This window comes from Ipomoea nil, unplaced genomic scaffold, assembly GCF_001879475.1.
Source record: "Ipomoea nil cultivar Tokyo-kokei standard unplaced genomic scaffold, Asagao_1.1 scaffold2845, whole genome shotgun sequence".
NCBI classification, from domain to species: domain Eukaryota; kingdom Viridiplantae; phylum Streptophyta; class Magnoliopsida; order Solanales; family Convolvulaceae; genus Ipomoea; species Ipomoea nil.
Window position 1 is genome coordinate 4562087 of NW_017619273.1, and position 25861 is coordinate 4587947.

A 25861-nucleotide genomic window follows, 5' to 3' on the forward strand; every position below is an offset into this window, starting at 1 on the left:
ATAATATTGAATTAGTTTTATATAATTCAAAGAGGTAAAAGGAACTTTCTTGTTCAACTAATTATTCATTCAAAAAAATTATTTAATAATAATAATAAAGTGAAAGATAATTATTAGATGGGGATAGGACAAAGTGTTGCAATACAACCACCCTAACGTGGCCACCATCATCCCACCTTATGAGGTGCACATGCCATGGGGCATCCATCATTCCATAGCCCAAATCATATTGCTTGCCTGACTTAATTTCATTTTTGGTCTTAGATTTATAAGGGACAGATCACTTTTTAGTCCCTTTTTATCAGAACATTCTTAATTTCTTATTTGGTCATAATATTATTGTGTCAGAATCATTTTTGATCATCCCACTTATCCGTCAACAAATTAACCTCGCTATATTTTTATGTTTATTTTTTTTTTGAAAAAATCTATAATTAAAGACTAAAATACTTTTGTATTTAACGTCATTTAAATTTTTTTGTCGATAAAAGACCAAAAATGACCATACCACCCAATAATATTAGAACCAGATGAGGGTTATGATAAAAAATAAAAATAAAAAAAATGAACTACCTATAAATCTAAGACAAAATGGAAATAACTCTTCCTTGCATTTTGCATTTACAATTTTGTTCTATTTTCTTTTACCCAAAAAAAAAAAAAAAAAAAAAAAAAAAAAAAAAAAAACTCCTCACATTCCCATTGTTCACATTACAACAACGTTATGTGATATAACTTAACAAAATGTCCCCTTAAAGCATTAGTCATCAACTGGCCTGAGGAATGGAACAGAATTGAAAGATTTTGTCTTCTTAGTAAGAGAACACAAAGATGATTGAGAATAGACTGACTATATTAAAGCCAAAACTTCCAACTTTACAAACAATTTTCCTTGCAACATTTCAAAATTGATGCTGAAACTGCAACTAAAACTCAGCAATATCGAAGCTATGTGCCCTTCAACCAATAAGCCATACTCTAATACTAATACCTCTACCCTTTGATTAATATTCCCTCTTTTTTTTTTTCTTTTCTCATCACCCTTCATTTACAGAGTCACAATCCTATATTCTTACAACATCTACTCATGTACACAGCTTCACATCCCCGAGAACTCTCTTCGAGAGAACTTCAAATTGATGGATACCGAAAAGGCAAGCTTATAGATAGATACGTTTTGTCTCACCTTTCTGCGTTTCGAGAGTATCAGCCCAAACACGAAATGAACTTCTAAGAACTAGGGCTTCCTCAGCACACTTCGAGGTGAGGCGATGAAGTACACCAGTGGCTTTTGCATCTACGGCTGAAACTAGACCTCGCTCGAAAAATGCTGTTTAAGTGATGAATACAAGCATAATGTAGTCAAAAAGGCAAGTCGTTAACAAAAAGTATGAAGTAGTGACTGCATATTGTTATGGAATATCACGGCTGAAAATTATAGAATTTCCGACCACCTGAAAGTGATCAAATCAAGTTGAAAGCCTTGTTCCGACCACTTTTGGTATCCGGAAAAACCTTTGTAGCTATTTCCAACGACTTCTTGCTTTCGACTTGATTTAAGATCACTTTCAGGTGGTCGGAAATTCTATAATTTCCAGCAATGTATAGATATAATATTTGGAATCTGTATAGATTAGGCAGTCTTAGGGATTTAGGCAGGTAGGCATATCGAAACTTGTTTCCTCATTCGTGGTCTTCTAGCATGTATTATAGGGCTTTGTATTCTCTTTTCTATACGACAGCATATTAAGAAATATTCTCTTTACTTTCGTAACACATAAACAGTGGAAGCAACTTACAGTCACAGATTCGTCATTAACAGCCGCCAGACATGAATGGTTCAGGGATATAGCAACTAACAAGGATAATCTTCTTCTCGTCGATGTGCTCTGAACCCGAAAAGGATGATGGAGCCGAACTGATGGCTGGGTCTAGCGCCTCTATAAAGCTTCGAGTGTAACTGATGCCTTTGTAAACACAGAAAGTACAAAAGGAGCCTCTTCACCGGGATGTATAGTTGTAGGAACAATTGTGTAGCCTTTAGGGTCGGGATCCAGGACCATCTCACATGAAATTTCTCGAGAGTTCACATAATCCGTCCCACCAACAGATTCGTGCAAGTAAATGTTGTAGGCAGCACGCCGGCCACGGGTCTTTAGTATCCTCATTCCAATGTAGAACATCAGTGAATCGTGGCTCGACTGAAAATTTCTGAAACCAGCTGTAGTCCTCGAGAAGCTCACACCCTAATGATAACTCGTCTTTAGATTTTCATATAGTCAACAAGGTATAGAGTTATATATATATGACTAAATAGCAGGAAATTTATAGTGTACCTGGGTTAAAGTAATGAAAACATGAATGGGCAAAGAAGCATCAGCCCCTCTGGCCCTCAGTCGGAACTGTGGGTTCTGATGCCATGTGTCATAATCCTGGCAGCCACCAGCACTATAACCTCGCCACTGTCCATGGACAGAATAACGCATTTCTGGTGGGTAAACACGACAAACATATATTGACCTAAAGTGTATTTGAAAATCTTGCCAAGACATCCAGAATATGCCATCTTTTGCCTGTATTTAATAATGATCAACGGGAAACTTGTAACACTTGCAAAGGAAGGTCATTGGCCTTGATGAAATAAATATAGCACAGTAAAACCAAATAATTACTTTCATACATAACTAAAATATAACACCTAAGAATAGCTACCTGGGGGACATGTTTCAGCTTGTGCTTCATCCTGTCTGTCCATTCAGGTGATGAATCAGACCAAGGACCATTCCACTCAACCTCATTTGCCCATGGATTTCGGATTTGAACAAGTTTATGGCCATCTACTTCTCGTACCTTATAAAACACACCAAAATACACAAGTAAATAGAAGTGCAATAGTATCTGAATAATCCTATAAACACTAAGCTCCCTTGTATTCTTTATACAATACATTATATCAAAACATGCTCTATCTACTGGACCGATCAATCTTTTACTTCGTAATTACAGTAGTATAATGTGTGTGTGTGTGTGTTATCTAATGATTATAATTGATATACCTGTAATATTGAATAGGCATGCCCTTGAACAATACCACTTGAAGAAATATGCACATCTGAACCCGAAGGGCTACCGGCACCAAGTAGGAAACCCTCTTGTTTGAACCGTAACAATTGAGACCATAATCTTCCACTTGCAAGATCAATCTGTGCTTCCGCACTTCTCATGTCAATTTCCTCACCAGCACCTCCAGTGAGATCCACAAGAGCATCTTGAACAAGTCCACCTTCTAATGCCTCATACGAACCATGAAGCTTAGCATAAGCTTTCTCCAATATACCGACCCATAGCTCGTTTCCCTTTCTGCTGGTGGCAAATGCAGGTTTACCGGGTGACTCACAGGGAATCCAATCATCAACAACAACAGGAACCCATTCCCCCTGAATCAACAAAGCCAAAAGCATTAAGTAGATAATTTAGCTAAATAAAAGCTCTTCAAAAAAATTTATCACAAGTCATGTAAACCATTAGATCAAGGATGAAGTATCTTGTGTCCGTTGGCTTAGAGCATTAGTTGGGATGTCAAAGAGGAGTGCCCATGAGAACATGCTTGAACAGATTTACAACTGGCAACCTATAGGCTATAACACTGTAATTTGCAAACTTATCCAGAAGCATGACTTTGGTCTAAGCAACATTTATGGGTGACCAAGAAAACTCAGGCTTGAATCCACAAAGAGATGATGTTTTTAGTAGATGTTGTTGTGATAAGAAATACATTTCAAATGAACCAATGTCATTCATTCACACCAGACATGAACCGACATCATTCACTGCCGAAAGACATCAAAAATTTTGAGGCAGATTATATATTTCAAAGAAAAATAAAATAAAAATTAAACAGAGTTTCAAGATAACACTGACTTTAAAGTGATAAACTGGTAATTTCAGAGCAGCACTTCAGCAAAATTGAGTCAAACTTGGGACATAATGCTTTGAATATTGACATTTCTTTAAAGAAGTGATAACGTGATGTAGCCAACTAGTTGAGGGGAAACTTGTACTGATTTGATGTATAGATTCGTAAATTTTAAATATGTATGATGGCTCACCTGGATACAGAACCGAACTGTATAGATTCCTTCCTCATTGTATTCGGGTGTAATTATGACTTCTGATATTCGTGAAACCTCCGTTAACACAGCAACAGCACTCAGGAACCAACAATCACCCAATCGACCCTGAAAAATGCATAGTGACATTGATCACAAACACACTCACACAGACACATAAGCAAATTGTCTCCAAAGGGGAAAAGCCAAAGAGAGATGTTTGGACGGAGATAGGATTGCAAGCGTTAGACAGCATGATTGTTGATTAGTTTGGTACTCTAGCTTTTAAATTTATTTTTTAGCATCCCATTTCTTTAATAAAATCATTTTGACTTATCAGAGAATTCAAAACCTGGCAAACATCTGAAGAATTTGCTGCTCCAGAAAACAGGCACGGGGCAGAAACAAGACGTTTCTCTCGGACTATTTCAATGGGTCTCATCCATGCAGCAACCACCTTCAAGCAAACTTATTGTGAGTGCTTGCAGCAGGTATTACATAAATATCACTCTAGAAGTGAAAATTGAGCCAAAACAAAATCCAGAGCAGATAGATGCCAAGGAAACTCACCTGCAACTTTGAAGGGGGGTTATCTGGATCGACAAACAATGAGCGGTCACTAGGAGGAAATTCTTGATCCGTGAATTGGGATTCTCCTCTTGCCAATAGAGCCTCCTTCACAGCCATTTCAACCGAGAGCATGCGTTGATTCATTTCTTCCTGTGTCTCCATCGAAGGCTTCCTCAACCTCCGAGTAAAAGAATCAACATCTAATACCACACCATCCCGTTCTGATCTTCTCCTCCTCCCACTTGAATATTGTCCATCCCAGTCTACATCATCTCTGTCATAAAGATCGACATCTGCAGGATCACTCTCCCAGTCATCCACCTAGATGAGAAAACATAAACTTGCAGTGAGGAGAAGATCCAAGAAGATGGACAACGAAGAGAAAGGAATGGGTGTTAGAAATATTCCTGGCAGGACACACAAATTTAGGAGAGTACTTAATGCATTGACCAAGGGATATATTTCCAAATTTGCCCACATTAAATGTATTTACAATAAAATAACTTTTTATTTCAAAATTTTATTTAAAGGATACTTTGGATAATGAACCTATGAATTTATTTTGTGGGACAATTTTTAACAAGTAGAGGTACTAAAAAGATTTTTAAAAATAGCAGCAGGGAGAAGGTCCAATAAGATGGATGACAAGGAGAATGGAAATTGGAAAAGGCAGTCAGTGCTATAAATTATTATAGCCACAACTATTCTTATAGATGGAAATGACCCTATAATTGGAAGTTCTTAGATATAGAATACAAACCCTAGTTGGAGATTCTGCCCATTGCCAATTATCATCGGGTAGATTGATCATGTTATACTCTGCAGAACCCATTGCACCTGGGAGAGTGGCAATCTCATCTTCAGTTAAGCACCTTCCCCAAAGAAACACATCCATTATCTGCATCTTGGAATCAGCTGCTTCACTATCTGATCTCCCAAATGCATCAACATCAATAGGTGGCCTTATGCCCACCCAGGCTTCTGTCCCTTGCTCCCATATGCAACTACCGACATGCAGCGGTAGCCCTGTCTGATAGCCATCATAATTACCGTCTAGAAAGCAAGTCACTTCACCTAAATCAGCATCTACAGTCATTGTAACGATATGCCACCTGCAAAGCGAATTTGTTTGCTAATCAGGAAATACTCAAGAAACTCCCAGCTAAGAAAACATTATGAGATCATGAAATTACGAAGTAAATGCCAAACATTGACAGATTCTTAACAAATTTAGGAGATTTAGAAATAGTTAGCCACGGCAAGCTCATTCCACAGGCAAACTCAAAAGGAAAGGAAAACAAACCTCCCATCAGCAATATTACTGGCACCTATACTCCACTCCTTTGAAACTGTTGTTTGTCTATCACCCTTGGTAATTAATCTAAGCCCAACTTGTCCAGCTTCAATGCCTTGCTCGGATCCAGCAACAAGAAACTCCCAACATATTTTCTTCTGTAATTCAGAACCCAATAGACAAACTGGTCCAGACTCCAGCTGCACCATAACGGCAATAGAAATGCTAATTTTTTGACTGTGACAGACACTGAGATCAATAGGGCCACAGTGCCTGCCACTGCTAGTTGGTTCATCATCAAGAATACATACAGCACCACTAAGTCCAGTCTGCAACAAAAATGAAATTCAGAAGGCATGCAATAAATGACAATCTATAGTATAAATCACAGGCACTTTCTGACATGAAAAATTGAAACTATATCTTTAGCATATCAACATCCAGAAGGGAGGATACCAACAGATATAGATATGTGGTTTCAGAATTAAGAGTAATGTACTATAATTGCATTAAAAGAATGCTGGGAGGGGAAAAAAGCTAAACGCATTGCACTAAGATAATCTGAGGCTTTCACAGACAGCAATTAATGAGATAATGACAACCTGTAGTGCTCGACGAGATAACTGAGCTGCACGTATACGACGTGCGATGCTTGAAACTCTCTCACGAGCAAAAGAATCATCAAGAACAGAATCACCTCCAACTGCACGAACAGCAGCTGCCAATGCTGCTGCTTCTCTGTTGCCAGCATTTGGGATAGATGATATAAGTGAAGCCTCTATTTCTTTCCATTTGCGTTCTTCCTTCTCCAGAAGAGCTTTCCTCCTTTCTTTACCCCGTCCTTCCTCTTCGCGCCTCTGCATCAAGATTTCCTCTTCCATCTCTTTCTCTCTTATATAACTACAAGCATAGGTATACAAAACTTAAGAAATAATCTCACTGTTGATAGAGGAAGAGTAGTACACTAATAGCTTGAGAGGAACTTATATACCTCTCTTGTACAAGTTCAAACCGCCTACGTTCTTCTGGTACCCACTTTTTGATATCCTTAGCACTAAGATCTGAAAATCCTATGCTGTCAAGGAAAAGTCTCAAACGAACCTCATCCTGTAAAAGCAGAAGGTTAGCAGGAAAACATAAATTCTTGACCTGTAGGAAAGAAAGCTGAAACATTTCTACCTGTACTCGTTCAGCTTTAGCAGTCAAACCAAGCAAAAGAAGTAAATAACCACCAAACTTATCCCACATGTAAACCCATTCGGTGTCAATTGCTTCTTCCAAAGCAAGTATTCGGGCATGCGCACACATTTCTCTTCTGTGGCCCACATCACTGGTAGCTTCATGTAGCAGTGTTCTATTTCTCAGTCTAGAGAAAAATGATCCAGCAGCTAGTTCTTCATTTCTCAAACGGTCTCTTAATTTCATGACATCTGCCCTAGGAAGTACAAAATTTCCTCCTTTATCTCTCATTATGGTAGGATCCCCAACTAAAAGAGCAGCTGAGCTGGCAGACCTCTGTGGCGCAGAGTACGTTCCGGCTAAAGCGTTTCTGGTCTGAATAGGAAACAATTTTAGATTAGAATAATGGCATGCAGGAGCATGATTTCTTCTTTTTTCACTATCTAAAAAGATGTCGCATTTTTTCTACTCCAAAAGAAAGGGGAAAATAGTAAGCATTGCTTGATTATAAATAATCCATCACAAGATAAGAACTGCTAACAGAAGTACGCGCACCTTGGTGGCAGAACGAGCAATTGCTTGAACTACAGTTTCCTTACTAAGAAAGTGAACAGCATCTTCTACCATCTGGTGTTTCAGACAATGTAGTAAGCCACAAGTAAAAGAGTTGCAACAAGCTCAAAAATAAACAATTAAAATATTGTCTCAAAGGGCAACAAGATTATTGTAGTCAAGATTCGAAAAACGATTTTTCATACAAATAAAAGAAAGAAAGCAAGGCAAATCTTCAATAGCTAACTCAGAAATATCATAAATGGTAAAACCTCAAGAGTCAAACATGGGCGAGAGACAGCAAATCCGAAGGCTACAACAAGTGTAATTGCTGAAACAGCAGCTCCAGCAAAAGGTGGATAGATCTTCAAACTAGCAACTACACCCCATCCTTCAGTTGCTAATGCAATGCCATAAAGCACAAGAAATGCAGCACTGTGGAACGAAAATATAATAAATCATCAAGTACTTGAAGAATCATAAAAAATAATAATAATAATAATAATAATAACAATATCCAGATAACAAATTAAATATTCAAAAACAACAAAGTGAATCTCAAAAACTTGGACAAGCAGAGGAAGGTTTGACAAAGTCACAAAACCTGACGTTTTTCCCACAATCTGCATGAGCATCATACACATACACAGGCAACACCCTTGGGGAATAGACTACTATAGGAGGTGAAAGGAGCACCTACAGAAGGCAGAGAATAAATTACTGATATATAGAAGAGAAGCAAAATCTGAAAGCAAATAGTAAGTGCATCCATCTGCAGAAGAGACCTGATAAAAACATATATCAGCCTTAATTTACTATTGCAAGAAACAGTAACTTACAGTCAATGCCCTTCCAGCCAGAAGGAAAAGAAATGAAAAGTAACCAACAGATGCACCAACAAAAGCCTTGTCTGAAACAGAAATGGAATAAATACCATTATGAAGCAGAAATTTTGGTATTGGCCTTTTATCTAAGCCCAATGGTGAATCAAATCATCATGAATGGCAGATAAGAGTGTCGAATCACCTTGAAACCTTCCTACAAGAAAGGCTGCCAAAGCCAGAAGAAATGCTAGGAAACAAACAACTAGCATCTGCACCCTTGTCAGATAGAAATTATTTGAAGCCCAGTAGTGAATTACACCAATTGCTAGAACAAGGAGAAGGAGAACTAAAAGGAATGCTGCTCCTATCTGTCATAATATAAAGTGACACTCATATCAGATAGCCACAATAAGAGTTATACCAATTAGAGCTATAGCAATAAGTAATATTCACTTACTGTCCATGGATGAATTGTAACAATAATGGCCGAAATAGCACCAAGCAAAAGCAGAAGACCAATAGTAATGAATATATAAGCACCTCGAGAAAGTTTCCAGTTATCATCTTTCCTGAAATTGTTTTCAATAGTGTTATTCTGGATAAATATGAACAAGTATCTTCAATATAGGTAGTTTGAAAGTGTAAACAAAATAAAGATCCCAATTAGAATTTTAATGATCAAAGTCATGAAAAACGACATTACCATTTGAATAAACCAGAAGAAAGTGACAGGACTGCTGGAATGCATATCAAAGGAAGCAACGCAGCAAGGAAATCCTCCTTTGTTGGGACCTGGTCAATCCTAGAGCTCACAACTTTCAAATAGGAAGCACCACAGAATGCCACAAGAACAGCTACAAACAAATGAAGTAGAAATGAACTTTAGTAGATATTAGTACCGAAGATAAACTAATAATAAAGAAAATAATGTAAACATTTATGCTAGTAAAGTAATGACCATTAGTTACTAATGAAAGTGAAGAGGGAAAAATTACCTGCAAAAATACCAATAGAAATACCAGATGAGAGAGAAAACCGGTAGGTTGCAAACCATGATATGATGGGCAGCAAGCCACTAACTAACAAAGCAATTGCAGATGCCATTGCCCAACCAATGTAAACAGATGATGCATAGGGAGAGGTGACACCATTCTGATCACCAGTTAAACCCTTGTACCCTAAATCATCTAATGGTTTTGCAGACACTATTGCTCCAAGAGCTACAACAGATCCAGCAAATAAGGACATGTACACAAATAGAAGAATGCCCTGCAAAACAAATTCAATCAATTTTTTCAATCATTAGTTAGTAATAACAATGACAAAAGATGAGCCTGTATTTTATTGAACTCCAAATGTAACTGTATCCACAGATTATTAAAAAGAGAGAGATAGAGAAAGAGAGGAGTAGAATTAATGTTATACTTCTAGTTTTGACAAGTTATACTTAATTATGCTTAGTATCTAGTATCCACATGGAACTCATAAGAATGGGAGAAGATTCTTCAGAAAATGGAGAGAATACTGATGTACACACACACTTCTAGAAGAGCCTCCTCATATCAACCACCAATAGAGCAATTAAAATGGTTAGCAAATCCATTTCTTGAACTGAAAAACTATATATATTACCATAAAGCACTTATACATAGTAGAGATGGTACTGATTTTACCTGTTTCATCCCCAGAGTTTGATGATTTCCAGCACCACCTTCATTCTCAACTCTTGACACCCAAAACTGATAACCATTACGAATCCATATTGGAATGGCAAACGACAAGCATGCTACCATTAGGGGCACCATCAAAGACAATCCCAGAAGTACTGATGATTTACTGTAGATGAAATACATTATAAAATTCATTCAAAAGATAAATCAATCAAACAATTCAAGGAAACAAGACAACAAAAGGAATGAAACAGTGGTATCAAATCACAACACCATTTGTGAAATAAATAAATAAATAAATAAATAAATAAATAAATAAATAATGAATATATAAACAGAGGATTTAATATTGTTAAGAGTCCCACATTGAAAAAATAAGAGAGAACACATGGGCTTATAAGGTCATGAGTTAGACTAGTTAATTGATTGGATTTAGTCTTTTAGTGTGATTTGGCCCAATCTTTATTTAAAACAAATATCATTTCTCCTTTATAATAAAGGCTGATCACACATTGAGCAACCAGTCAGAATGTCAATCTAAGCAAAAACAAGCACTACTGGTCTTATAACAACACTGAGATGGCTTTAAAACAGTGGCAAGCAAGAGTCATTTAGGCTCTTTATGGGTAGTACTTCCCAGTAGAGCCAAATGACAACAGTTGAACCCACAGAAATAGGCCAACACTGATAATTCAAACATAAAATTCTCTTGATTATTTTTATGTTATGTAACTCAAAAACATATCAAAAATGGGTCACCAGCACATTGGCATGGTTCTTGGTGTGTCAAAATTAAGCAAAAGAATAAGGAAAATCTCAGAGCACGTCAGACAGATATCAAAGTGATTGTCAATGATAACCGATCCCAAAGGGGGACACATCATCTTGTGTGTACTGTTTTATTTTTTATTTGCCCAATTTATAAGATAGATAATAATGGTTGTAAAAGACAACCTTTTGCCACAAGAGTTCTCTTTTATCATGGCTTTGACTTTTGAGTGTATAATTAGTAATGGATATGTATTATCATTTGCTTTATAAAAATAAATAAAATGCTGAATTCAAAAAATTGTCAGGGTTTTACCTTAGGAATGAAAGAAGCAAACCAACACAAGTGCTTAGCATCCAAGCAATAAAACCATACTGCAAAATATGATTAGATTATTAAATAAAACACATATATGATGAATACCATAATTTGCCACATGAGGTATGAAAAGAATGGGAACCATATGGAATAACACTCATGAAAAAATCAACTTTTAGGGAACACCAATCAAGATTTCCTTTAAGAAACAAATTTGAAACAAGTTTTCTGGAAGAATATATTAATGAATGTGAACAACAGTATACCAGCTTTATGGACAGATATTGAGACAAGCTGAAGCTAATGCTTCATATAGGGACAAGTACAAAGAATATAGATTTTAACAAGAAATAATGTGCCACTGACTAAAAAGTAAAATACCTTCCGTGGCTTCGAAGTCATTGCAAGCTCTTCTGCTTGAAGAGACCGAAGGAACGCCAGTATTGAACAAATTACGGGAGACAAAAGCAGCACCACAATACCAAATTCAAACTACAGAAGAAGTTTTAAAACATTTGAGAAAAGAGAAATCAAACTCAATACAAGACTTTACTGAAGCACAAATCAACTTTCTTACTTGTTGGTGTGTAGCATTTATGAGTTTTATGGTCTTTGGACGAAAAACTCCCACAATTACAGTTTCAAGAATGAAGACTAAACTGAAAAGAAGCCATGCTCTTTCGGGAGTTCCTACTATGTGATGCAAAATTACTCTGCAAAACTGAAGCCAATTCCCTAACCCCTGAAGTCGAAGCTCTTCTGAAAAAGATATTTGATTAGGTAACACATGGTCAACACTGTTGGAGTCAATGACTGTCACATTGGTATTGTCACGGTGATCTCGATCAGCATCCAAACTACTTCTCTGCAATAATGCAAGGATCATCGGATCCAAACCATTCTCCTTCAACATCACAGCAAAATTTGGATCTAGTCCTTTATCTTGCAACAAACTAGTGAGTTCACGGTCTCCTTGTCTTGCCTTCCTCTTTAACATTGATGTAATTCTGGGATCATTCAACTTTTCCTGGAAAGCAAGTGCCAAATTCAAGTCCAGTATTTGCTGATTTGCAGAAGTTGATGCACTAGACTCACAGCCTTGGCTTTCCATGCCACTACTTGAACAAACTAGCAGAGAGTTATGGTCAAAATTCTTGTCAACAAATGATGAACCTACTTCAGGCTCCTGAGCTACTGAACGGCAGGAACTACTACGCAATGCTAAACTGGGCCTTCCACTATCCATACTCTTATCACTATTGACACCCTCAATATTATTCCAGCTACTAACATCACCAGTGCAAGGCACGGTAGTGTTGCCAAGATGACCGGCATCTGCACTACTGCTACGTTTCACACTGGAGCCACAACCCTCAGAAGAACTAGCAGAACTATTCTGATCTTTTCGACGGAAACCTTCTCTAAGGCGAATCACTGTACTCTGTAGGGCATCTCTTCTTGCCACTGATGGATCTGTAGCAGATAAGTGGCGTGAAACAGCAGCACCTAGGAGCACAGTTGCAACAACTGCATAACTAGTGCAATGTCCTAAATACCTGCAAAAGGAAAGATGCAGCAGAGCAATTAGCAAAATGGCTAGTGCAATACGAGTAAGAAAAAAAAATCTGCCATGGAATCTCAGACAAACCAGTAATGAACTCCAAAACATATCAGGAACACCCTAGACGCGCCAGCAACAAAAAGTGCAACAACACGGTTTTTAAGAAGTTGAAATCCATACAAGCATGCCCCTATGTTCCAGTCTGACAAGACAATTCAAGATAATGGTAAGATACAAAGAGTAATGGTAGAATGGTAAATTTGTTTATTACTGTATGCATTGATCAGAAAAAATAAAAAAGGAGCATGAAGTCAAAGAACTACCAAGTATAATAATGGCAGCTGATGTTATAGCCCCGAGCCAGTGTGATTCCTTTGCAGTCAGGCCATACAAGATGGAATATACAAATAGTACTAGAAGTGAACCCAGATAGAGAAGCCCAAGATGCAAAGCCCTGCAGACTTCATTCAATGAGAAATCAAATTTGACAACATAATTTATTATATATACATTATAGAAGCTTGCAAATAGACATGTAGGAAAGTAAAGAGAAAGCTCTATCAAATGTTTAAGCACAAGTTTGCTATTAGGTAGCATGCAGGACTGGTTCATATACAGGACCACATGAGACATACATATACCAGAACATATGGATTGATAAAGAATAAAACCTTTACAGCAATAGATTACTCATCAAAAACCAAAAGATTTATAAAATAAAATAAACCAACAACAACAACTTATGAGAATTTGGTTTATAGCTTGCCTTCTAGTTTGTCGAGGATACAACTCATTAGGATCAGGAGGTTCTTGTAAGCAAGCAATTGGACCCACTTCAATACAATCAGAATAAGCAAATTTGTATGCCCTCCGCACATATTCATCAACATCTAAGCCATTACCTGTTGTGATTGGTATCAAGAGAATTACTCACTAAATAAGTCAGATGTAAAGGAAAAAGGCAATGGACAATTAGAGCCAAAACAGCAGTTTACTCAAAGGAAAATTTATGTTATTCACTGTACCAAGAAATAGACTAAAAATTAGAAGTCAGTGAGCATCATTAAGGAAACAACACAAAAGCCAAGACATATCATGACAAGAAGAACAACAGTAACTTACCATTAAAGACCATTCTACAAATAAAGAGCATGTTGATGGCTAAGGCAATTGCTGACACACCAAAGAAAAAACCAGAAGGCGAATATCTCTCAGATGCACTAACACCAGCTGTAACATACACGGCACAAAGTTCATATGCACAAAGCAATCCAACAGCCAGCAACAGAAGAACAGCTACAGCTCCTGCCCAACATTCCATACTAATCATTAAGTAATTGAACTATAAGAGGAAACACATTATTAGCAACTTTTATCAAAAGTATACACAAAATTAGTGACCATTTCCCATATCCAAATTAACTTCAGAACAAATACACATCTTACAATTCTCTAGAACCTTACTACGTTGAAGTTGAATTTGAGAAATGTAGCTTTAAGGTCATATTACTATGATGCGACACAATATTTGCATTTTTGTGTGGGATTTTTAAATTACCAATTAAATAAATTTGGTTAAATAAAAATATTTCAGAAATTTCTTCCAGAAATGACACATAAACATTCAGCATGTGTTTCATGAAGTAACATAGATGTAAATGAATTGATCAACAAGGGAAAATCATTAGACAAAAGAACAAAATGAAATTTAAATAAAGTAAATATTAAATCCTTAAAGGGATCATGACTTTGCACTGACTATGCAAAGGAAGATGATACATACTTGAGCTTTGCCATTGCGTTCTCCACCAAAGCATGATTGAGTAGAATGCTAAAAGAAGAGCAATACCAGCCATTATCACAGCTAAACCAATTATGTCCCGTCCCAATATTATGATTAACCAGCTTCCCCAAATAATAAGCACCACGATTGGAGAGATAACAATCAGCCATGCAACAAGGGACATAAAACTACATATAATTCCCAACTGAGGACCTTGCAGCAATTCAGGCCATTTTCTGGCAAAGATCCAACTGAACAGGCAAGAAAGAAAAAAGTGTTAAAACAGGGCTGTACAGTTCGCTCTTAAGAAGTACAGACATACACTGAATCCTATCACACAGGAAACCACATATCATTTACTCATTTTTTACACAATCTTGATTTGGTTGGCTGCTTCATTTCATTTTCCATAAATATGGAACACAAAATTAAATTTTATTCTTGCATATACAAACAAATTTCTATCCATCTGGTTAATATCTGTATCTATACATCTTTCATTGCTATTCATGCTTGTATAGTTGTATTTACTAATTACTATATTATACATTTATCTGACTTTGATAATATTTTGTCTTTCAATTTTGCAACTGTATTAAATACCAATCAGCATGCTTTGAAGTGATAGTTTAACAAACTTGTTAGGATCAAAGAGCAGCTTTGGTGGAGACTTTCTCTCCTCACCTCCCACTTTACCACTTATTGACAGTGGCCATTAATACAGAAAGACAGCCTGTTGGATAGTGCTTACAACTGCTGGCTCATTTGTGGAAGAAATAGAAGCAAACAAGTTCAGAGAATTAGGAAAGTGCTACCTATTGTAGTTTTATACCGTCTGGATGGAAGACTGGTTTTTTGAGAATTATTTTGAATAAGATGATTTTTCTTTTTTTGTTCTTTATTTTTTATATGTAGTAAGGAGTAATGAGAAAGAACTATTGAGTGCTGACAAATGAAGAAGTGCTCCAATACCCATTACTGGAAACAAAGGAGCCATTTCTATATTACACAAGTGATGTCCACTTGTATTCAATAATTGGTGTGTCTATTACTTTGAGATGGGAGGAATCAAAAGCTTTTGATGCCTAAATATGTAGAGAGCTGTAGAGGTGTCATCAAAAGGCATCAAGATTTTCAAAGTAATCAAATAGAAGAAGTGGGTTTATTCCATCTTGCATAAATCCTGTTTGGAATATCTTCTCATAGTATACAAACGGATGACGAGCAAGTGCTTACTACTTTTTGTCATGTTCAACATATACTCTGTAATTCATAATATCCTTGGCATTTATTCTGGAGGCTCTGTATCACTTAGCATTGCATCTTTTCTTGGTCAAACCAGGTCCAACAGAAAACCAGATTCAATTGCAACAAGCCAATAATTTGTGCCAGATATCAGAAGTAATGGATGTAGACTTGTAGACTTCTATTCTCTTTAAATGGTACCCAATTAGGAAACTATTCCAAATGTTGATTTCAATAATTAAGCAAACAAGATCCAATAGTTCTAGATAAATGCATGAATTTTTTTTTTTTAAATGCTACTGCTCTATTACAATGTAGTATATGTATTAAATGCTAAAGCTCGAACTCACAATCTTCCAAATAGAAGTCCAACCCGAGTACCAATAGACCACATAGTCTTGGACTCTTGGTATGGTAAAAATATAATTTCACCCTTCAATTACAGTTACCACATCTAGCACCATCTACTCTTTTTTTCTTTGAGAAGCCTACCACCATCTAAAATTGGTAAGGTAAAAATATAAATAAAATAAAACTATAGGCCTTTTAAAATGGTTTGATATAACACCATTACAATGCAAAGCAATCATAGTTTTATATAATAAAGTAAGGTGTGTCAAAATTTTATGTAAGGTTTTGTAAAATCATTCCTATTGACTACCAAAAATGCTTATGAGTCAAAATTTTATTGGATATAAGAATAAATGTTTAAGTTATTTAAAATTGATTTTATATAATAAAATGAGGTTTTGTAAAAGTATTCTAATTGGCTAATAAGAATACTAATACGTCAAAATTTTACATAAGATTTTGTACAACACACACTCCTTTTAACTACTAATGATGTTTAGGTGTCAAAATTTTATTGGATATTAGAAACAAATGTTAAGTTATTTAAAATTGGTTTTATACTATACAATAAAATAAGGTTTTGTAAATGCAATCCTACTGGTACTAATAATGCTTATGTCTCAAAATTTTAAGTTTTGTAAAAGCATTCGTATTGACTATCTTATGTGTCAAATTTTTATTGGACATAAGGGATAAAAGATAAATGTTAAGTCATTTAAAGGGAAAATCACCGGGTCCCTCAATTGTTTCAACTGTCAATGTAGTCCCTAGTTTTCAATTTCAATCAACTTGATCCTTGAATTGTATAAAATTTCGCCAATTAAACGCTTTCAGGGACCAAATTAACAAAATTTTAAAAATGTAGAAATTTGTAAACAATTAGAGGATCAAATTGGTTGAAATTGAAAACTATGGACTACATTGACAGTTGGGAAACAATTAAGGGACCAGAATGGTGATTAACTCTTATTTAAAACTGGATAGTTTTATTATTTAAAATAATGTCAATGTTGATAATGATGAACTAAAATTTTAAAAATACATAAATAAAAATAATAAGTTATTTATAATCTTGATAATGATAAATAATTATTAAGTTATTCAATTGCTGTTCATATTTATATAGACTTTCTTTATAGATTTAAAAATAATTTTAAGATTTGCTAAAAATTAATTCTAATAATAATTATAATGCGAATGTATAACTAAAAATAAAAATAAAAAACGATATAAGATTCATCATTTCTCCCTAATAACAATAAAAGTTGTACATTAACTATCTAATTTTTTTTACACAAACACTGAACACAATCATCTAACCAAATTTTAATGTTTCAAAACATATAAATGAATTACTTTATTAATTAAAAAATGCATTCTAAGGAACAAAACAACCACTAAACATTAACAAATCCAGACATAATCAAAATACAATCACATTGAATCTCAAACAAATAAATAAATATCATAAACTATATTAAAATACAATAATAATAATAATAGCCTATTAGATTTTACAAAACAACAATACTTAAAATTCTTAAGCAAATCAAACTAAAATCCAAAAAATAAAAAATAAAAAAACTACATATATAAAATATTCATTGATAAAAATAATAATATATAATTCAAGATTGTAAACAAACAACCATTAGAGTGAAACTTGAGATAGGCACTAGTTTGAAAATAAAATAGAAAGATAAAAAACAAGTCACCTATAAATCCGCCATGGTCGCCAGTTGACAGCCCAAAGTATTGCAAAAGAAGCAGAACCCAGCACAGAGAAGAGGATTCCAGGAACCACACATGCCAACATTAGTTCATGTTCATTCCCTTCCATTCTCCTTATTTGTACTATCTCCTTCTCCTCTCTTGACTACATTTGTATACACCAATAATCAATTAAAAATTTACTAAAATGTTCCTAAAAATCTAACCTCTATACTGAAAATAAACCCCCACTGTATATCCATCAAAAATTAAGCGAAACTAAATAAAAGCATTTACAGTACACCTAAAGAAGCCAAAAAGTAAATTAAAAATAAAATGAAATTCCCATCAAGCTCGAATCTTTTTTAATGAAATAAATCCGCCTAAGTTTGAACAAGAAAATAGAACCAATATAACCCAATTTAGTAAATACATTCAGTGCTCAGCTCCATAAATATTCATAGCGATTAAATCAATTGCAGCAGCAATATTATAAAATTAAAAATATATATATTAAAATTCCCATGAAACTCGTATCTTTATTTGAGAAAATAAATCCACGTCGGATTCCCAACACGAAAACTAAAACAATAAAACCCAATTCACCAAATACATTGAATGTTCTACTCCATAAAATTTTGAAAAAAAGGGGAAATCAATTAGCATCCTTTACCTGCTTCGCTGAAAGTGTTCCGAGTTAGGGAGGCGAAAACACAGGCATTTCAAAGCAGATTCCAGCTGAAAGCTAGGCTTTATCAGCAAGTTCCAAAACCATATCCAAGACCAAAGCTAGGGTTTTAATCCAACACTTCCTGTTCCCCCCTCAGCTCCGCAAACAAAAAAAGTTCAAAAATCAAACAGAAATCAAAGAAATTCAACCGCCCTACCTCGAATTCCTCTATCCAGATTCTCTCATTTAGGGTCAAGCAGACAGAGAGAAAGTCAGTGAGTCTTAGAGAGAGAGAGATTAAAACCCTACTGAGTTTTTTTTAGAGAGAGAAGTGCAAGAAAGAAGAGTAAAGGTGCGAGTGTGGATATAAATTTCCTGAAACGTTAGTGGTTGTAAATAATAAAATAACAGCTGGGCATTTGTCTAAACGGATTGGCTGACCTCGGCGCGTGTTCCGCACGCCTCGTGTGAACAGAGATTCTAATTGGAGAGTGGTAGCACGCTCCTGAGGTGAGTGTGGGCGTTATATGAGTTTCAGACAAAACTGGATTTTATGCCCTAAATTAACTTGGGCAAAAAACATGCTCACATTTAGGAAGAATTAATGGAGATCATTAGTCATAATTGTTTCTTTTCTTTTTTTTTTTTTATCAACATCATTATTAAACTATTCAAATTTTTATTAAATAATTTTATTTTATTTATTTGATGAAATTGTATAATATGCTTTATTACAATTATATTAAATAAAAACATACATTCATAACATTTTAAATTTTTCTTTATTTTATTACAGATAGTTTTAATAGCGCCATACAGATTCATATCATACTCTTAAAAATAAAATAATTATACTTGTGCATAATTGCCTCTCACTCTGTGACAACACTCTATTGATTGAATCCGTTACACACAAATTTCTTAAATTAATTTACTTATTATGTGTGATTTGCATGCAACAAGGCATGAGCGAAATTTACCCATTGCGCACATTTAAGTAATGGTTGACTAATTCATAAAGAGTGCCTTCTAAATTAACTAATGACAAAGCTCCACATAAGCATTTCATATAATTTTATAAAAAAAATTATCAATACAGTAAAATCCTTCTAAAATATACATTATAGAAACCTTCTTAAACGATAATACCAAGGTTAAATGGTCTATCTAATATCTATTGACAAATTATTTAATTATTGTGTAATAGTTATATTTGCTTTGTGATAGAAGACATTGAATATAATTAATTTGTGTATCATCGTGATATAAAACTAAAAGTTACAGATACGATCTTTGATTTCAACATTACACTTTTTTATATAATTTATTGATGGATTGGATGTTTAAATTAATAGTTTGTTATGAACTTGATAAAAAGTGATTTTATAGTTAATGGATTGTTTGGTCGAAGTGATGCACAAGTGGTAATCGTTAAAAACTAAACAACGATTTATTTGTTTGAAAAAAAAAAAAAAAGATTATATTATTTATCTTTCTCCATGAGTCCACATATATAACCTCGAATCTTAAAAGTGGTGTAATAATATTTAGTATTTTTTCGAATACATTATTCTCCACTAATTAGTTCATTCCATATTTATGGAATGATTTGTATTTTTTTTTTATCAAGCATGTGTACGGAAAACGAAATCATGTTGTAGTTTGTCCTAATCTTGTTATATAGCAAAGAGATAACTTGAAGAAACTTTGTACGCCCCTAACGGTATACTCCATGTGTTTCATGATGACATATACCAAGCATCCCTAGCTAGAGAAAAAAACACAGCTAAACACTATTAGATCAGTGTTCGGGATGACCCCATTTGATCCCAAAAAAAAAAAAGGTATCCATCCTAATTTTGTGCATTTTGTCTTCTTATTTTTTCTGTTTGTTTGAGTTAATAGGTCCGTTGTCTTTGGTGACAATTTCAAATTTAGTCACAAACTATCATTTTTGCCACTTAACATCCCAAACTATTATTTTTTAGACACTTTTAGTCCTTTTTTTGAGTTTTCCTATTTTAGTAAGGGCATTTTTGTCTTTTCATAATTTTCTTTTGTTATTTTGCAAGTTTCAATCGTTTAAATTGGTTTAGGACTTTAGGTTAATTCCACACCGGTTCTAATTGTTAGGATTCAATTGAAGATTTAATAGTCACTCAACTTCATATGCTTCACCGCTCCTTCACAGGTTCACCAGGCAAAGAACGAGAGTACCGTTATATATTTTATCTCTACAGCGAGGTTAACTTTTTAGGCAAATGATTCTTATACACTCAATGGATGATCCTTCAAAAACTTATTAGGAATACAACGGTATTCCCGTTCTACGTCTGGTGAACTTGTGAAGGAGCGACGAAGTTGAGTGACTAGAGTCTTCAATTGAATCCTAACATTTAGAACCCGCGTGGAATTAATGTAAGGTTATAAATCAATTAAACCGGTTGAAACTTAAAAAATAACAAAAAATAATATGAAGAGACAAAAATGTCCCTATTAAAAATAGGACAAGTCATGAGAAGGACTAAAAGTGTCCAAAAAATGATAGTGTGGAATGCTAAATGACAAAAACGATAATCTATGACTAAATTTGAAATTGCCACTAAAGACAATGGACTTATGGTGGAATTAACTCTTTTTTGTTTTTTCTTCATATACCAAAAACAGTAATTTAATTTGAAATTTGAAATTAGTATAGGATTGCAAACTATTGGACCATCCGACCATGTAATTCTTGAGTCTCTAGTATCCACACCCAAAGTAGGTTGATTGAATGACATAATTCAGTTAACTATATATTTAGTTCAGAAGATAAAATATTAAATTAAACATGTGAAAACAAATGAAATTTGAAAAAAGAAAACGAAGTCTCATTAATTATGTATTTTACCAAATTTTTAAATTATAAAAAATTACAATAACAAAAATTAAAACGGAGTTATATTCTAAAGGGACTTATTTTTTTATATATAAAGTAACACTTGAAATTTTATTACGGGCAATGCATGTGTTTTCATGTCCCAACGTTAGAACATAATTTAAAATTTCTTTTGATGAGGTAAATATTTTACCAATTGAACGAGTTAAATAATTAAAGTGAGATTAGTAAACTAATATATTATAATAAAATGCATTTTAGTTACAAAAAAAATATGAAAGAATTATTTTTAAATAACAATAAAAATGGCTAGGAAAAATAGTGAAAAAAAAATATTCTTTTGCATTTCAAGGAGTACGTGATTGGTCAAGGCAAATATTTTTTTAGGTTAATATATATTACTTATCTATAGGTAGTGAATGATAATTTATGTGGCAAGATTAATTAAAAAACGGACTAAATTAACGAAAAGCAAATAAATTGCTAATTACTCGTTCAATTTGAAATCATAATAACTTATAAATTTGATTAAATAAATATGATATAATGATATTATTGATCAGAAAATAAAAATATACGTGTCAATTTAATATATTAACATTATTAGTTTCCCTCTTAAAATATTAGTGTTGCCGATGATATAATGACTGCAGTCTGCAGGAGGGTATTGTGTCAAGTAAGAATATAATGTACAATATTTAATATTTTAATAAACACCAAGTACATCTCCATTAGCACAAGAAAAATGAACAAAAAATCAATGTTATAGTATGAATTCACGCATATATATGAGTTTTAGGTTATATTTAACTACAATTATATATATATATATATATATATATATATATATATATAATGTTATTACATTACATGTTATAAATTTAATAAAATTCAATAATTCAAAAAAAAATCACATTTGATCTTACGAATATTGTGATGTTATCATATGTAGTCTTAACTTCTAATTTGAGCACAATTAACTCCACCACTTTATTAATATTGTTACATTTTGGTATTTTATTACAATTTATAAAAATATTGTATATGCGCTTCTAGGTTATATACTTATATATGTGATTTTTGTATGTATTTTTAAGGTTAACAGGTTTGTACATTGAGTTTAAAATGTTGTACAACATATTTTACCATGACAAACATGTTAAAACTATTTTAAGGAGCATTCTTTCAAGGTAATATTATAACAATCTAATTATGCATACTATATTTGAGTTAATACCCAAAATCGTCCTCGACTATAGTGGTTTTTCTCAATTTCGTCCTAATCGACTTTGGTGACCTAATACCGTCCCAGACTTTTGTGTTTCGCTCAATTTAGTCCCAGACTTTTGTGTTTTTGCTCAATTTAGTCCCTTATTTGTTATTCTGTCCATTTGGTGTTAAATAAATAGACAATCAGTAATTTTAATATTGGCATTTCTTTACTCATAGACATGTGAATTGCGAAATCCTTTTTTTTTTTTACGAATTACTCCCAGAATTACTTCTAAAACTGCGAATATAAAATTTGATTTGCAGGTCCGGGAGTAATTCTGGACGTAATTCGTACAAGAAAGGGGAATTTTGCACTTCACAAGTTGAAAGTAAAGAGAGATCAATATTGACGTTATTGAATTGTCCCTTTATTTAACACCAATTTGACGGAATAACAAATGGAGGACTAAATTGAGCGAAACACAAAAGTCTGGGACGATATTAGGTCACCAAAGTCGTTTAGGACAAAATTGAGAAAAACCACTATAGTCGAGGACGATTTTGGGTATTAACTCTACTATATTTATTAGTAATTTTATGTCAAAATAATTGGCTCACATATTTAAATTAATTTTCAATTTTTCTCATCATAATTTTATAAACATAAATAATATGGTAATAATTAATTCCATATTCATCAAATAGTATATTTCCCAAAATATAGAATGAAAGGGGTACCCAACAAGCTAGCGTCTGTTCCTACTATTTCCTTTGGTGAAACTCTCACTGTCCTTATCGTCTACCAGCATCTTTATAATTTCACCCGCGGGAGAATCGAGACGTTTCTCTCAAGCAAACTTTGCAATCGCGTCAGCCACCGTATAAATATGATATGTTAAAAATAATTTTGTAAAACTATTTTAATCTTTAAATAATTTGAGCTTATGATTTTGCACTCAATATATCATTACCATAATCCACCATGCGCACTGTAGACCATAGTACAAACAAATTCTATACATGCAATTAATATATTATACACCTTCAATTTATTTATCTATAGTTATCATATTATTAACTTAAAGCAATGTTATCATATGTGCATAATATATGTTAATTGAATATACATAATATATTAATTGTAGTTACATGACATGAACTAGAGCTCAATGCGCATAGATAAACCTATTCCACAATATAATTTGCGATGATTTTGATATTGGGATTAAACTTTCATGCATTATATTGTGTATAAAAAATTACTAATTTTTAAATAAATGTTAGTTTTTAACATACTTTTATAATTTCATAATCTTAACATCCTCTCCTTATTGAAAATCCTAAAAACACTTATAAAAGTTATAATACAAAATAGTTTGATATACATTATTATCCACTAAAAGTTAGTTCTATATGTCATATCATTTATGCTTTTTTTTTTCAAGAATATAATATAAAAAGTATTAATCTATCTAAAAAAAAAAAATAACTTACAACGTTCAATTTCTTCACTATTACTCCGTATAAAACTAATTAAATTCGATTCAAATTACACTTAAATCTTATATAAAAAAAGGACCCCAAGGCAAATAATTGTAACAAAAATCAAATATGAGAACTAAATATTAGTAATAATATAATAATTGTGAAATTAAAAATAATTCTTTTTTCCTGAATAATTCAATAGTATGTATATTTCTAGACCTTTTACAATTAAATATAATTGTTTCAATTCCTTGAGCACGAAAAAGTGTTGCCATTTTCTCGAGACTGTCAATATTAGACGACCAATTTATTTATTCAATGTCTATTATTTTTTTATTTTATTTTCCACTGCTACAATCCAAAGACTATTATAATATCTAAATTAACACAATGGGAAGTTTTGTTGTGCCCCTATTGTTGAAGCTAATTACACAAAAAACCACAACATTTTGCAATGGTCCTCGTGGGGCCCACGGTTGAATGTTTTTTGCCCTCTGTACCCACAAGTAGCCAAATTATAATAGCACCGTTTTGTCACCTTTCATACCATTCGGTGCAACTTCTATATGCCAACATTTTCTTACTTGCAACATTCTTTAATCTTTTGCATTTGTTTTCTTCTAAAAGGTATAAATAAATAAATAATAAAAAGGAAGACAAGTATTCAAATCGTGTCTGCGCTCTAAATGACAAAATAGAAAATTTGATTTTCTTTTTTACTTGTTTTCACCTAAAACAGTGAAAATTCTAAAGAATATAATGTGATGAATAAAAAAAAAATTATTATACATTGATGTGACATGTTGTTATTGATCTATTTTATTGAAGGATCACTAGGAATACCACTTCAGCAAGATCAATTAGTTGGTTAGGGTGTTAAGTTTTTCTGTTGGTTCATGTCACTTGCTCAGTGTTGTAGTTATTGTTGAAGCTCCCTACTGTACATATATACTACTCTGTAGAAATTGCAGCCACTCTTTTTGTTGAATACATGAAGTTTCCTTTTCACTTCACTCCCAAACATTTAGTTTTGTGATATGGTATCAGAGTGCTAAGATGCGTCCATGGCTTGGAACGGAGCGACAATTAGACCACCGACGACTCCACCGGCAGTCGCGACATCGGCCAGTCCAGAACTGGCGAAATCAATTTCAGCCAAAGCAACTTTTGTTTGGAATGACCACTCTGCTAGTCCATTCTTCCTTCATCCAAGTGAGAATCCCTCACTAATTTTGGTCTCGACAGTCCTTGATGGTTGGAATTATCATCATTGGGCCATGGCGATGGAGATGGCGTTGCTATCCAAAAAAAAAAATTAGGGTTCTTCGACGTTACGATCGCAGTGCTGAGCGTAGGAGGCGTGAAGTTTCCATATTAGAAAAGATGTAATAACATGCATGGTGTCCACTTGGATTATGCGGTCAGTTTCTCCAGAGATTGCACAAACAAACCTTTGGTTGGGAACAACTGAGAAAATTTGGAGCACACTAAAAGCTAGGTCCAGTGAGGTAGACATCTTTAGAGATTATGATCTACACGCGGAGATTCACCAGATTAAGCAAGGTGATCTAACTGTAAGTGCCTACTTTGCCAAATTAAAAGTATTATGGGATGAACTTCATGTTATTAGGCCATTACCTACGTGTAAGTGTGAAAATAAATGTGATTGTGGATTGTTAGA

The 25861-nt window shown here is 33.7% G+C and overlaps 1 protein-coding gene and 1 long non-coding RNA gene across 4 annotated transcripts; one reads left to right on the forward strand and one right to left on the reverse strand.

Annotated features, from left to right (window-relative positions):
• Positions 1-832: 832 nt before the first annotated feature.
• LOC109160060 (calpain-type cysteine protease DEK1) lies at positions 833-18974 on the reverse strand. 3 transcript variants are annotated; one of them, XM_019308187.1, is made up of 32 exons: positions 18609-18974; positions 17941-18101; positions 14630-14880; positions 13969-14151; positions 13613-13748; positions 13170-13300; positions 12934-13048; positions 11863-12841; positions 11667-11777; positions 11283-11341; positions 10202-10364; positions 9524-9797; positions 9232-9382; positions 8986-9097; positions 8731-8896; positions 8544-8614; positions 8309-8400; positions 7977-8139; positions 7708-7779; positions 7153-7527; positions 6965-7080; positions 6576-6873; positions 5983-6302; positions 5440-5791; positions 4680-5000; positions 4462-4566; positions 4110-4238; positions 3057-3437; positions 2713-2850; positions 2337-2573; positions 1784-2246; positions 833-1330 (listed from the first exon to the last, which is right to left on the reverse strand). In XM_019308187.1, exons 2-31 carry the CDS (start codon positions 18063-18065, stop codon positions 1941-1943), a joined length of 6432 nt encoding a protein of 2143 aa, XP_019163732.1. In that variant the 5' UTR covers positions 18066-18101; positions 18609-18974; the 3' UTR covers positions 833-1330; positions 1784-1940. The 3 variants fall into 3 exon arrangements, with proteins under 3 accessions (XP_019163732.1, XP_019163733.1, XP_019163734.1); XM_019308188.1 differs by having other exon boundaries at positions 18603-18974; XM_019308189.1 differs by lacking the exon at positions 18609-18974 and having other exon boundaries at positions 1800-2246; positions 17941-18065.
• LOC109160063 lies at positions 2902-24944 on the forward strand. The gene is made up of 3 exons (XR_002050685.1): positions 2902-3025; positions 21474-21486; positions 24934-24944. It is a non-coding gene; the product is annotated as an uncharacterized LOC109160063 (long non-coding RNA).
• Positions 24945-25861: the final 917 nt, after the last annotated feature.

Excerpts from the sequence above, each read along its gene's own strand:
- LOC109160060 (XM_019308187.1), bottom strand. The coding sequence starts at position 18,065 with ATGGAAGGGAATGAACATGAACTAATGTTGGCATGTGTGGTTCCTGGA. Across the intron at positions 13,749-13,968 it reads TTGTAGAATGGTCTTTAATG|GTAATGGCTTAGATGTTGAT; the intron begins GTAAGTTACTGT and ends CAATCACAACAG. Across the intron at positions 2,574-2,712 it reads AGCTGAAACATGTCCCCCAG|GCAAAAGATGGCATATTCTG; the intron begins GTAGCTATTCTT and ends TATTAAATACAG.